Source organism: Natator depressus, chromosome 1 (assembly GCF_965152275.1).
Source record: "Natator depressus isolate rNatDep1 chromosome 1, rNatDep2.hap1, whole genome shotgun sequence".
Classification (NCBI taxonomy): domain Eukaryota; kingdom Metazoa; phylum Chordata; order Testudines; family Cheloniidae; genus Natator; species Natator depressus.
The window spans coordinates 114053749-114067091 of record NC_134234.1 but is presented as its reverse complement, the minus strand read 5'-3'; the positions used below and the strand labels follow the sequence as shown (position 1 = coordinate 114067091).

Below are 13343 nucleotides of genomic sequence, written 5' to 3'. Positions count from 1 at the left end.
GGAAAGTGTGGTGGTGGTGGTGCGCGCGCTCGGCGGAGGGTAAACATTCGGCAGTCCCCGCGCTGTGAGGGAGGGACTGGGAGAGAGAGAGAGAGAGCTGTCAGGGAGAGCGAGCCGGTGGGGACGAGCCGCGCTGCTCTCCTCCCAGCACCACCCGGGCACGCTCTGCAAGCCTGGCAGCAGCCAACGTCCCCCACTGGAGTTAGTGTACCAAGGAGCCCCTAGATGCACACACACATACGCACACCTCTCTACCCAGGCTCTTCTCCTCCCGCAGCCCGCTGCTGGAATTAACCACCAACCTTGCAAGGGAAGGAGAACGGTCTCTCCACCTCCCTCCTTTTTCTTTTCTTTTCTTGTCTTTTTTTTTTAACTGCCTAAAAGGGGGGCAGGGGGGAGGGAAGATGTCTCACCCAGCCTGTGCCTCCAGCGAGAAGGCTCCAAAGGGACTTGCGTTTCAAAGGGGACAGAGCGCTCCTGCGAGAGCCCAACTTTGAGACATGCAGCAGCAGCATCCCCAGCACCGCCGCCACCAGCCTCAGCCCAGGAAGTTTTCCTAGGACACCGACCAAACTTGGCAAGAGAGGAGGAGGAGGAGGAGGAGGAGGCGAGAGCCAGGAGCCGAGCAGGGAGAGAGCGAAAAGAGGGAGCCCGAGAGAGAAAACCCACCCGCGCGCACAAAGCCTTCGAGGAGGAAGGGAAAGAAAAAGTTTCGCTCCGGCAGGGGAAGGCTGCGCGGGCGAGATGTGCTCCTGAGGGAGTGACGGGGAGAAGGAGAAGGGGGCTCGCCGTTGTGTCCCCCCCCCCCGTTTTTGAGCTTTGATTTTTATTATTATTATTATTATTATTATTTTGTCTTCCTGCAAAAAGAAGCCGCCGAGGCGTTAACAGGTGAACGGAGCTCACGGGAGATCGGGGCCAAACGCCAACGAGGCCGGTGAGGAGGCGAGCCCCGGGTTCCCGCGGAGCAGCGCGAGTTCCCGGGAGAGGGTGTTGACAAAGGGAGCCGAAGAGCCCCCAGTTGTGCGGATTGGTGGCACGCCAGCAGGCAGGGGGGTGGGGGAGAGGAATGGCCACCGCGGCTTCTAACCCTTACCTACCCAGCAACAGCATCCTGTCCGCCGGCTCCATCGTGCACTCGGACTCGGGAGGCGGGGGCATGCAGCCGGGCAGCGTCGCCGTCACCTCGGTCTCCGGCGGCTACCGGGGCGACCCCTCCGTCAAAATGGTCCAAAGTGACTTCATGCAGGGAGCAATGGCTGCTAGCAACGGCGGCCATATGCTGAGCCATGCCCACCAGTGGGTGACAGCCCTGCCTCATGCAGCCGCCGCTGCCGCCGCCGCCGCCGCCGCCGCTGTGGAAGCCGGCTCGCCCTGGTCCACCAGCCCGGTGGGGATGAGCGGCAGCCCCCAGCAGCAGCAGCAGCAGCCCGATGTGAAAGGCAACTCCGGCCGAGACGACCTGCACGGCGGCACGGCGCTGCACCACAGGCCACCCCACCTGGGTCCCCCACACCAGGGCCACCCGGGCGCTTGGGGGGCCACCACCGCCGCCCACCTCCCGTCCATGGCCGGGGGACAGCAGCAGCAATCGCTCATCTATTCCCAGCCGGGGGGGTTCACGGTGAACGGGATGCTGAGCCCTCCCCCTGGCAGCCAGAGCTTAGTGCACCCAGGACTGGTGAGGGGAGACACGCCGGAGCTGGGGGATCACCCCAGCCACCACCATCACCACCACCACCAGCATCAGCACCACCAGCAACACCACGGCGGGGTCAACAGCCACGACCCCCACTCGGATGAGGACACGCCGACCTCGGATGACCTGGAGCAGTTCGCCAAGCAGTTCAAGCAGCGGCGGATAAAGCTGGGCTTCACGCAGGCAGATGTGGGCTTGGCCCTGGGCACCCTGTACGGGAACGTCTTCTCCCAGACCACCATCTGCAGGTTTGAGGCTCTGCAGCTCAGCTTCAAGAACATGTGCAAGCTTAAGCCTTTGTTGAACAAGTGGCTGGAGGAAGCCGACTCCTCCACGGGCAGCCCCACTAGCATCGACAAGATCGCAGCCCAGGGCAGGAAGAGGAAGAAGCGGACCTCCATCGAGGTGAGTGTCAAGGGGGCCTTGGAGAGTCACTTTCTGAAATGCCCCAAGCCCTCCGCCCAGGAGATTACGAACCTAGCGGACAGTCTGCAGCTGGAAAAGGAGGTGGTCAGGGTTTGGTTTTGCAATCGGAGGCAGAAAGAGAAAAGGATGACCCCCCCGGGGATCCAGCAGCAGACCCCCGACGATGTCTACTCCCAGGTCGGCAACGTGAACTCCGACACGCCGCCCCCACACCATGGACTGCAAACAAGTGTGCAGTGAGAGTCACAACAGTAAGGGAAAGGAAGAGAGGCGAGAAAGGGAAAGGGGGAGGGGGGACCGACAACAACACCACACACAAAAATCCAGACTTGTTTCGACTATCTATCTATCTATATATAGAGTATATATATCTATGTATACATAGATATAGATATCTATATGAAACGTTTGAAAAGGTCGATCCGAGCGCTAACATTTATACTGTGGTTGGGAGGGGGTGGAGATGCATAATGCACCAAAACTGCAGATGTTTTTTTTCTTTCTTTTCTTCTTCTTTTTTTTTTTGTAAACATTTCTCAATTATCCCCTATTTCAGCGATGAACAGCACCCACCCCTTCTCTCCCTTTATGCCCCCACCACCCAAAAATGCCCCCCCCCAAAAGGGCTCTCTTATATGAATCATGGAAACTTTTTTCTCTCACACACACTTTTCTTTTTTTATGGGAGCAATCCAAAAAAGGGAAGCAAAAGCAAAATCATCTGCCTGGTCGGAGGGTGCCTGCTGCATTCCGGGACCCTGTTTTTCTTGGCCAAACCACATAATTTTGGTGCAAGATATCCATTCGGGGGGAGGGGGGATCCTGCAAAATGAAAAGGGTCACTTTCTCCGGGGAGGGGGGAAGGGAAATATGCACACTGCACTAAACACAAGCAGACTGTATAAGGAAGCAAATATATATAAACAAAAATATGGGAATAAATACCCGCATACCGAAAGCTGGGGGGGGGGGGGAGGGACAGACACCGTGAGAAAGAAAAGAGGAGAGATTGTTGGTCCCTAAAGTTCGAGCTCTATAAAAGGACTTTTCATGAATTAAGGGAAACAGCCAGAGAAAGGGAAATAATTTAGGGCTGTCAAAGTCGTGCTCCTGACGGCTGCCAATCACCGTGGAAGATTCCTTTTAAAAATCCACTGCTAATATTTTTTTTATTAATATTTTTATTTTTATTTCGGGACTGATTCAGAGAAAGGGATTTAGAAGTACTGAGCATCTGCAGCTGCACTTATCTGAACTTCTCCTCTCCTAAATCCGTTGCCAACTTTGATTGAATGGGTGCTGTGGATGTGATTATATAATACTGCCATTTCCAAGCAGTGTTTTTGGTAGGTTTTAATAAACAGACTTTTCAAAAAGACGGCAATATAGAATTGTTAGATCCGTTGTTGATCTAAAAATATTTGCTTTATATTTTCATTAAATGACTTCTTTTAATATTTTATTCAGAATACCTATGAACTGCTGCAAAACGGTAATTTATTTTTCCCCAGATCTTGTATTACGTGTTTTTTTCAGACGAGCACAAATCAAAATGAAATGAAAATATGGACAGTTGTTAGGTAATAAGGGTATCTTTTGATGTGATAATTTGATTGTAATTTAATTTGAGTAGTGATTCCGTAAGAGCTGATTGAGAAAATAAATTTGTTAGAATGAAATAGTCTGTGTCTGATGCATAAACACTGTGTCGAAAAAGTTCTCCTAAGGAAATATTGCAAATATTTAAGTGATAGAACGAAGGATAACCTGCTTTCTGTATCTGTTATCTACTTCAGGTATCTGGAAATGCAGAGTTCCAGTATTCATGCTGTTAGCATTTTAGTACAGTACTCATTTCTTATAAATCCGTATACAGAGTAAATTTCCATAGAGTTTTTCATAAATAGTCCTGTGTAAGGGCATAGTAAGGCAAGGTTAGAGAATAAAAGGCCACGTTCTTTAAAATAATTGTTTTATTTTAAGATTAAACTTCAGTGCAGTAGATGTGTAAGTGTATGGACTGATAATTAATGGCAAATACTGAAAGCAGTTATGTTTTTTAAAGTTTAGTCTCTTTTCTCTCTTTTCAAACTAAGAAACGAAGGCTAGAGGCTTTTTCAGTATAAATTATTTTGACACATTTTATGTCTGTATAATATTTGTATTTAATTTATCGTTATAATTTAAAGAAAGGTACTTTTTTCCAAAAAAAATATAGAGATGATACTTTCAAAATCCTACCTACGGTCCTCATAGTTTACCATTTTGTTGTTGTTGTTTGTTTGTTTTAGGCTTTTTTGTACGAGGTGTGCAGTGGTGTAGTACAGTTTTTCCTTCACTCGACTTTAGTGTTGCCATTCCTTCTTTACAACAAATGTGTGTATAAGTAACGTTAAAGATGCCAATAGATGCACTAGGTAGGCTGTCATATTTATCTGCTCTATTTATTGCAATATACACACAAGTGAATGAATATTTCAGCTCTTCATTTTGAATTGGTAATGTTGTCGAAACTACAGATCTAAATTTAATGCCTCTATGTACCCCCTGAAAACGTATTATAGAGAAATATTTTATTTTTTATTAATGTAAGCTTTCAATAATCTCTGGTTTCCCCCGTTCCCCCATTTAATTCCTCCCTCTCTTCTTTCTCGCTATGTGATATTGATGCTGGGGTTAAAACCCCAGAAAACTGCTGTAGAAACAACACACATTTATTCCTTTTTGACAGGCCTTGTGTCACTTTCATAAATCAAATCCAACCATATAGCCGTGTACTGGGATGCATTATTTTAACACCAGATCTTAGTAAATATCACGCTCGTTTTGATTTGTGAAATCCGAAAAGGCCATATTAGAAAAAGGAAAAGTGAAAGGGGATACAAGACAATTTCATTTATTCTCTTTGTTTAATTTAAGAGCTTCCCAGTAATTTTATAACTGGGGGTGGGGGGAGGAGGGAGCGAGAGGGAGGGAAGGAAGGAAAGGAGGAATCATGAATTTTGCTACATGCAAGGGAAATCAGAGAAAGGACTTCCAGTTTGGAAGCAGTGGGTTTGTTTTTATGTGGTGGATACTATTAACATGTGAGGTGGAACCCTATTTTTCACACATGAAGGGTGGTGGCTTATTAGACATGGAGTAGGTCTATTTAAATTTCTTAGTGGTATTTCGTTACTGGATTTGGATGACAACAAAGAGCTACATTAGGCTTCACACTGGTTTCTATTAAAAGACAACCTTTGCGGATTTCTGCATAAGAAGGGCTGATTTTTACACTAGAGGAATAACATTTGGTAGTAGGAACGTGCAAAATCTGTTCATTCTGTGCTCAAAAATTGAGGCCATGTTTTCCTCCCACCCTCCCCAATAAGAAATCGAATCATTTGAATGTATTTAGGAACTTCAGGGTTGTGAGTCTAAGGGATAATAAGAGGTAGATAATAAGTAAGAGGTTTTGTGTTAAGGGTTGTACTGTTACACATGTAAATAATGAAAATATTGTTATATATCGCCAGATCTCTTAATGAATTTAGTAATTGTATTCATTTATAATATCAGTGTTCTGTGTTTGGTAACTGAGTCTTCATCATTTTTCCTTATTATTTTTCTACCTAAAGGAAAGCCAAATGTTTTACAAAGTTGTGTTTGATCAGTCTGGGTAATCCCGAGATGTGATTATTTTTAGTTTACATTTTCATATTCTGCAGTCTTCTACTACGCCCTAGTTTTCTCCTTGACATCCCATCTTTTCCCCGGCTAGTCTGTATACTATGAATCATTTTCAGGTGTATTTAAAATAGTCACCTCACTGCTGTTGATCCACATATTTTCGGAACATAACAAAGAGCTATCCCTTGGTTTAAAAATACAACGGTTCATTTCTGAAATTATCTTTAAAGATTCCTTATGCTTTAATGTAGTGACTGGTGTTTGCACATTACAATGCTCATAATTTGTTTTGTATGAATGGTTTTAAGTGGAACGTTTAGAGAATAATTGGTTCTAATATGAAATGCAGTATATACTATTGATAATTTTATCAATAAGTGTAATATTTTAAATAATTTTAACAATTAAATTTGTTTTTTTAAAATTATATATTTGTAAAATATTTATCCTGTTGAAAACAACAATATATTGTTGTATTTATTCGTTTATTTTTGTAATAAATTATCAACATCTTCAAGCTAAAGAAAAAATGACACTTCTATATATTTATATAGATATACCTTTTAAGATACAGATATATTTGTTCCAATTTGAATGTAAATAGAAGAAAATACATCTATAACTGGCAGCTTTCAGGACAAAATTGTAGAGATGATCTTCTTGCCACATGTAGTTTGGTTTGCCTAAGTTCCAGGGTAATTAATCAAACTCTAAAAGAGATGCAACAAGTATAGGCCCTTGATGCAGGCTTGGAATTATGTAGGATATAGACTGATTTTTATAAACCCAGGAAGATAGATACCGCAAGGAAATTGGTCTTCTTTAGCATGATGGATGGATAAAATGAACCGACGGGATACAGAGGTAACACATATAGATATTTGCAGTTGTAGTCTGAAATATTTGAATGAGTAAGGTCTTCAGTAGAAGGGAGGAACCTTGATATCAATGACACAGCAGTAGGAAGCTTTTCGGCTGACAGTCTTTTTGCTAACTAAAAAGCTATCATACAGTGAAGAATTACAAAAACCCGCCCCTCCCCCCATCTTCTTTAATGCCAAAGTAACACTAAGGGACTATATTTGGAGTGGCAGGGTGGGTCCTGCTGGGGGGAGAAAGAAAAGGCCAAACAAGACTCTTACTCCTTACTCAGGGGGCAAAACTCTCATTGAAGTCAATGAGAACTTTGCCTAAGTGAAGCCTGCAGCCTTTGGCCCAAAGACAGGGTGCAGACAGTGGCATTGAGTGTAGCCTTGGCGGACACTTGGCCATTTCAGCCCCTTAGAGCTGTTGTTAACCTGCGGCTGAAGGTCACTCACGTGACGTCATGCCCACTAGTTCTGCACCAGGGGCTTGACCTTGACTTTAATAAGGAAATAAGGGTGCTGCATTCTTTAATCTTTAACCTAGCCTGTCACCCTGGGAAAGGAAAATTCATAGGAGGGATATGCTGTTTAATCGGAAACTTTTATTCTCTTAGATCAGAGTAGGTCATATTCAATAGATTATTATATTTATTAGCACATATGGTATCTTCTAAACTCTCCAAGTCATTATTTCCAGCATTTCAGCTGTATAATATTGGGGTTTTCTTGTGGGGCTGCTGCAATTAGAGCTCTAGGTCCGGTTTATCAGCAGAACTAAAGATCTTCTGAACTTTCCCTAGATGGTTTTGCTGCCAGAGTATATGAAATTTTCTGAGTGAGAGATAAACGAGGATAGTGGGGGGCGGGGGAAAGTCGAGAGAGTAACCTTACACAATCTCTCACCAGTTTGACTAATGTGTGACTAGGTTCAGGTGGATTATGCAAAGGATGGAACAGGCCTTCACATGTAGTAAACGGAGAGGTGGAAGCTGGGCAGTGGAGGTAGGGGTGAGGAGGGGGATGCAGCCCCTGTGTATGTGGGTGCGCCAGCTGTATACTGTGTGAGAGCTGTGTTTTAGAACAGGCTGAGCGTCCTCAGGTTGCGGACAACGAGGTCTGCAGGGAAGTCCTGCTCTGATCCCTGCTGCCGGCCAGTGCTGCTCTTCAGTGGCAGCTGCTGCAGATCCCACAGGTTGTTTTCCTCGTGGCGACCATTCAGCAAAACACACGATCCTTTCTCAAAGATTTAAATTTCGCGGATGAATTACCATACACCGGTTGCTTAGCAACTAAATTCAAGCCGGGCGAAGAATATGCAAGCTTTTTGTATTCTCATTAATAAAAATGCCACTCTGACACAGCAACCTGACTTTGGATCACTGCAACTTCTGTAAAAGCCATAGGAGAATACAACCCGGCTCCTCCATTTAATTACCGATCAGAGTGGCTTGAAATGTGATGTTTTGTTAATCTATCTTCCTAAAAGCGATGTAAAAAATAACGGCTTTTGAAGAGCAGTGGAAAACTACTTTTTTTAATGGCGCTGTCTCTTGGTGTTACTGATAGTTATAAACTGAAACCTTTTTGAGGCACATATTCAAGTATCTTTTCCCTCCATTTTTAGTTCCCTGAAATCAGAAAACATTAAGACATTTGCAACCACAGAAATTAAAGTGAAATTGAGGCAGAATGATGGAGAAGCAAACATCTCTCCAGACATGGGAAAACTTCAGTAGGTAGCAGCAGTTAAACTAAACTAAAATAAATAAATATATGAAACTCTGTAAAGCTTGGGTTTTCTTTGTCTTTTGAAGTTGTTCTGTTTAGTATAAGTGAGCATGTTCTTACAAAAGGAAAAAAAACGGTGGTTATAAGTCTTAATGACACTTTGCTGAATGTTTGCCTCAAAAACTCCATTTCCACTCCTGTTAAAATTTACTTTTTTGTTGTTGTTACAACTATGACTGGATACAAGATGTGTGGGTGTGTTTGTGTGTGTGTTTCTTTAGCATTACCAAAAAGTTTCCTGCCAGCACTCAGTCTTACCGGCAAGGCAGAACTATACTACAGCATCTGAAGTTAGAGTGGCCCCTCTCTCAAGGGCAGGGCGGTACAGGTAGTTAGCATACAAAGACATTGGTAATAGTTTGGACTTTCTCTTTTTTTGTTTGCTATTTTGTATACTGCATTTAGGCTCTTTGCGGGGAAGGATGGATGTTCCGGGAGGAGGGTTTGTGGTTTGTTTTGTTTTTGCTTTGTTTTGTTTTATTCAGCAAATTGTTTAAAAAAAACTTTTTGCAATGAAAGTGCTACAATTAAAAATTAAGAGTAAAACAAGCAACTTAAAAAATGCTTAGTGCTAGGACAGTATTTTTCAGAGGGGATGTGTATAAAGGAAAAAAGGGGACCTTTGAATTCTGTCCGAATTCCCCAATCCCTCTTCGCTGAAGAACCAGATTTTTGGTTTTTAATTATCATTATTATAGCGGGTGCTTGTAATGGGAGGTCCCTTTAGTCAAAAAACACTTTCACTATGTATTTGAGTGAAGAGATCTCTGTCCTTCACTAAGGTTTAGTTTCCACTCACCTTAAAACAAACAAGCAAGCAAACAAAAAAACATACAACAAATTTCTAGGTAGGAAAAGCAGTGAGATGAGAATCTGATTTATATGTGAAGACTGTAGTCCTAATGAAACCCACAACCACCCAAGATCTTTGTCCACTGCTTTGCTTCTTTCTTCAGCCATAATAGGATGAACATCCGTTAAATAATCAAATTTTCTTCCAGTTTACACCTACTGCTAATAAAAAAATAATTGTGATTAAAAGCCAGCATTTAAAAGCAGTCCTTGCACAGCAATTGAAATTTGTGCCAGAATATATTTTCTAACAGTGTATTGAAAACTGTAATTCCAAAACAGGTTTATTGGATAGGGGCGTGTGGGAGTGTTTTGTTTTTTGTTTTTACCAAAAGGAAAAGTTTAACGACTTTTCCGAATAGGTCTATAGTATGTTTCAATGAGAGGAAAATATAACACCACATCAATTCTTATATTTAAAATACAAAATCAATACCTTTTACAAGACAATCTCACTGACAAGACAATAGACCAGAGTAGACGTTTATTTTATAGGTAGGTGATTTAAATCCATTTCATTCTAGTATTGAATACCAACATAAAATATTAGGCATGGAAATAATTTTCATAACAGTATTGTTAAATGCATTCAAATTCTTTAGTAGCATATTCAGTCCATTTCAGGTGTCCACATACAGTATTCTGAGGTTTATTGAAATGCACATACTATATAGAAAGAGTTTTATTTACAGATATCATGGTTTGGGATCACACTACCACACCATGTTTGCAAAAGTCCAGTCATCGTTCATGTGCAGAATTAATTCTCCCTTCTCTTTTAAAAGAATGCTTTAAAAATAGCTGGATTATAAAGGAAAACAAATGGAGATTGTTACTCTGATTTGACCATTTCTTAAAAACAACGTCAGGCTATCAAGATATGTGTTTGAGACGACATAGACCAATACTGTTTCTTTATAAGGTGCATGTTTAGTGTTAGAAAGCTAAACGATTGTTGATTGTGACTTGTGTCTGGGGCCTTCCTTTCAAATTGAAATGAATTGATTTAAAAAAGCGGGAACTGGGATATGGGGAACCGCATGGCTGCTATATTTATGTGCACGAAACCGAAATTTAAACAACTTGAGGCAGTTTTGGATGTATAAACGTTTTATATATAGTAACCTTTTTGTTATTAGTTTTGGACATGCTTGGTGGTGCTTTCCTGCCAGCGCTCCATAGAACTCACTATACAGCATTCAGTGTGCAGCACCACAGTAGAGAGTAAACTGTTTGCTCAACAATTCCAAGCTTCATTTCCAACTAGAGTACTAATGTATACTTTAACTTAGTCGCATCAATCCGGGTAGCTTTCTGTAGACCACTTATTTAGAGAGCTGAGGTACAAACCTGAAGTGCGTGTTTTTTGTGTGTGAATTATATAGATAAAAGCCAAGAGCAAGGGGACAGGAGACATATTAAATTCTATTTTGTGGGGCTTTTTTCAAGTTCCAGACAAGAAGAATGTTTATAAAGTACAAAAGAAATGAGAACTGCTGAGCATTTATCATTACTACATCCCTAAACCGTCAGAGAATGGTTCCAGAAAAGCAGAGCTGAAACTACTCTTTCTAAAAGGGGGGAGGGAGGGGAGGGGGAAAAAAGGGTTTGGTAAAGAATTGTGCTGGAATAACATACATTTGTTTCGTCCTCTAGGACTCTCATTCAAAAGAGAGGCCCATCTAACCGACTGGGATATTGCTCAAAGAAATCTAATAGATATTCGTTTCAGAGTCCACACTAAAAGCCATAGATGAAATGTAAGGTGTCAGACTCTTCATTTGCTTCTCTCTCTCTTGCACACACACACACACACACACACACACATGCACACGTACACCGCAGTTTATTTACAAAAGATTAAAATATGCACACAGAAATCCTGCCGGCCTATGATATATATCAATCACATATGTGTAAAAAAATGTCTTAACTCCATATGCTAAAAGCTCCTATCAGTGACATTAAATTAAGCATGTAGCTTTATGAAATGTTGAAGATTAAATACTATCGATACCTCAAAAGAAGAAAATAAATAAACATTCAGTTTCCTGATGTGCTCACCAATTCACATCATAGTGATTAAAACAGGTTATTTAGTTAGTTTAAAAACCAAAACAGAGATTTTTTTAGCCGGGACTGACTCCCTTTGGCTATAATAGAGTGTACTTGAAAATACTGCCTTTTTTCTTTTTTATTTGAAACTAAAAGTAGGGGATTAGAGTGTATCTAATCATTATTAATAGCTGAAATGAACTTTTTAATACTGCTAGTGACTCCTATGTGTCTTTGAGTGTTAGGCGAAAGGAGTTATGCCATTCTAAGTAGAACACAGGACACATATTTACCTGAAGAACAAGTTGGTTGACTTTATTCTTTTTAATTGTCAAATAAATCTAAGTAACTCAATATGCCAACCTCTGTAGAGCAGAATTCCCTTATTAACACAAGAATAAACAAAAAAGAGGGACCATTACCTTGCCATTAGATGCCCGCTTTGTTCCTGAGCCTTGAACTGCACCTTGGAGCCCATATTGGAAAAGAATGCCCTAGGGGAATGAACAATCCACTCCAAACTGTTGTCACAAGTCCCCTAAAAACCACACTGTAAATATGCGCTGAGTGATTTTGACATCTACTAGATTTTTGCGCGCGTATTTTTATCCGTTCTCTCATAACTACTGAACGTTTTAGACGAGAGTTTTCCCCGTTTCGCGTTCAACAGCTGAGCCTGCCCCTAAGCTCTTCCCATCAGCCTGAGCCATCCTGGGGCTCCTATGCACAGCTCCAAGGAAAGGAAACTTGTGCCCGGGGCGTGCGTTTGAGTCCCTAGAAGGCTCGTGGGTCGGCGGCTACCACGCTGACTTGCAGCGACGCCGTGGCTTGTGGAGGGGGTATCGCGTTATCGCTTGAACAGAAGCGACTGCCCGTGGACAGCAGGAGTTTAAAGACCCTGAGAATGAAACACTGGGCACTTGCAGCTGGACCGTAATCAGGGGGAGCAGAAAGCTTTCTCTGGAGGTGTTGATAAGGACTGGCTTATCTGGGGCATCAGCCTGGATTTCAGTCACGTGCCTGGAGGGGGTCTCTTCCTGCTCGCCTTTGCTGACAGCTGCATTTCCAGCTCACCTGCCCCAGCCATGGACTTGCTCACCCCAGTTCAGGCAGGGAGCCAAGGGCCCCACTTCCTGAGTCTCTGTCAACCTTGCCCAGGAGCAGGATTTGGCGACTCTGTCTTCCGGGCAGCCACATGAAGGCTGGGCCACAGGCCGCGGCCTCTGAAAATGGCAGAGTGAGACGGTGGGGGGGGGGGGGGGGCTCTCGTCTTGCAGGGCTGTCTTGGGAGAGCCGGTGTCACGGCGGAGGGCGCAGCGGTGGACAGGGCACCTGGAAACGGGGTCTGGTGGCTGTTTCAGCCAGGATGACTGGAGGTGTTCGCTCTTGCTCACGAGCCAACTCTTCTTGGGACCTCTCTTCCCGCCACCCTCCTTTCTGCAACGTCCCGAAAAAGACAGCGAGAGAGGGCAGGGGGGCGCAGGGGGCAGAGTAGCGACTGAGCACTCCCTCCCCAAAGCCCCAGGCCGGGCGCATCGCCGCGCACTCATTCCCCCCACCCCGCCGCTGAGGAGTTGCGGGGCGTGGGGGTGCAGGAGGGAGGTTAGAACTTGCCTCAGTGCCACCAGCGTTAACCATGCGGTACCTAGTACCCGCAGATAAGTCACTCGCGATTATCCGCCCACCCCCAGCCAGAGCATCCTACGTGCAGTTCATGTTTCTGCCAAAGTCTCCCTCGCAGGGTTCCCCCCCGCCTCCCTCTCTCCTTGCTTCCTCCCATTATCCAGCTGGGTAGGCAAGGGCGTCTCGCTGCCAGCGCTCAAGTTTTCAAGTCGCGCATTTGACCCGTTCTGCTCAAAGGGAGAGTTACTCTGTAAAACAAAGCAAAACCACAGCACAACATCTGCAGTTGGCTCGGCTGGACACCAGGCCCGCTGTCCCACAGCTCTTACTCCAGGGCCAGCTTTTGTTTACGTTTGTTCTCA

General features: G+C 43.8%; 1 protein-coding gene across 1 annotated transcript; it reads left to right on the top strand.

The window, feature by feature from the left end:
* Nucleotides 1-2477, top strand: POU3F3 (POU class 3 homeobox 3). Its single transcript, XM_074964683.1, has one exon. The coding sequence runs from the start codon at nt 1070-1072 to the stop codon at nt 2363-2365; it is 1296 nt and encodes a 431-aa protein (XP_074820784.1). The 5' UTR covers nt 1-1069; the 3' UTR covers nt 2366-2477.
* The last annotated feature ends 10866 nt before the right edge of the window (nt 2478-13343 follow it).

Bases quoted from the DNA above. Each gene is read 5' to 3' on its own strand.
- POU3F3 (XM_074964683.1), top strand. From the start codon at position 1,070: ATGGCCACCGCGGCTTCTAACCCTTACCTACCCAGCAACAGCATCCTG.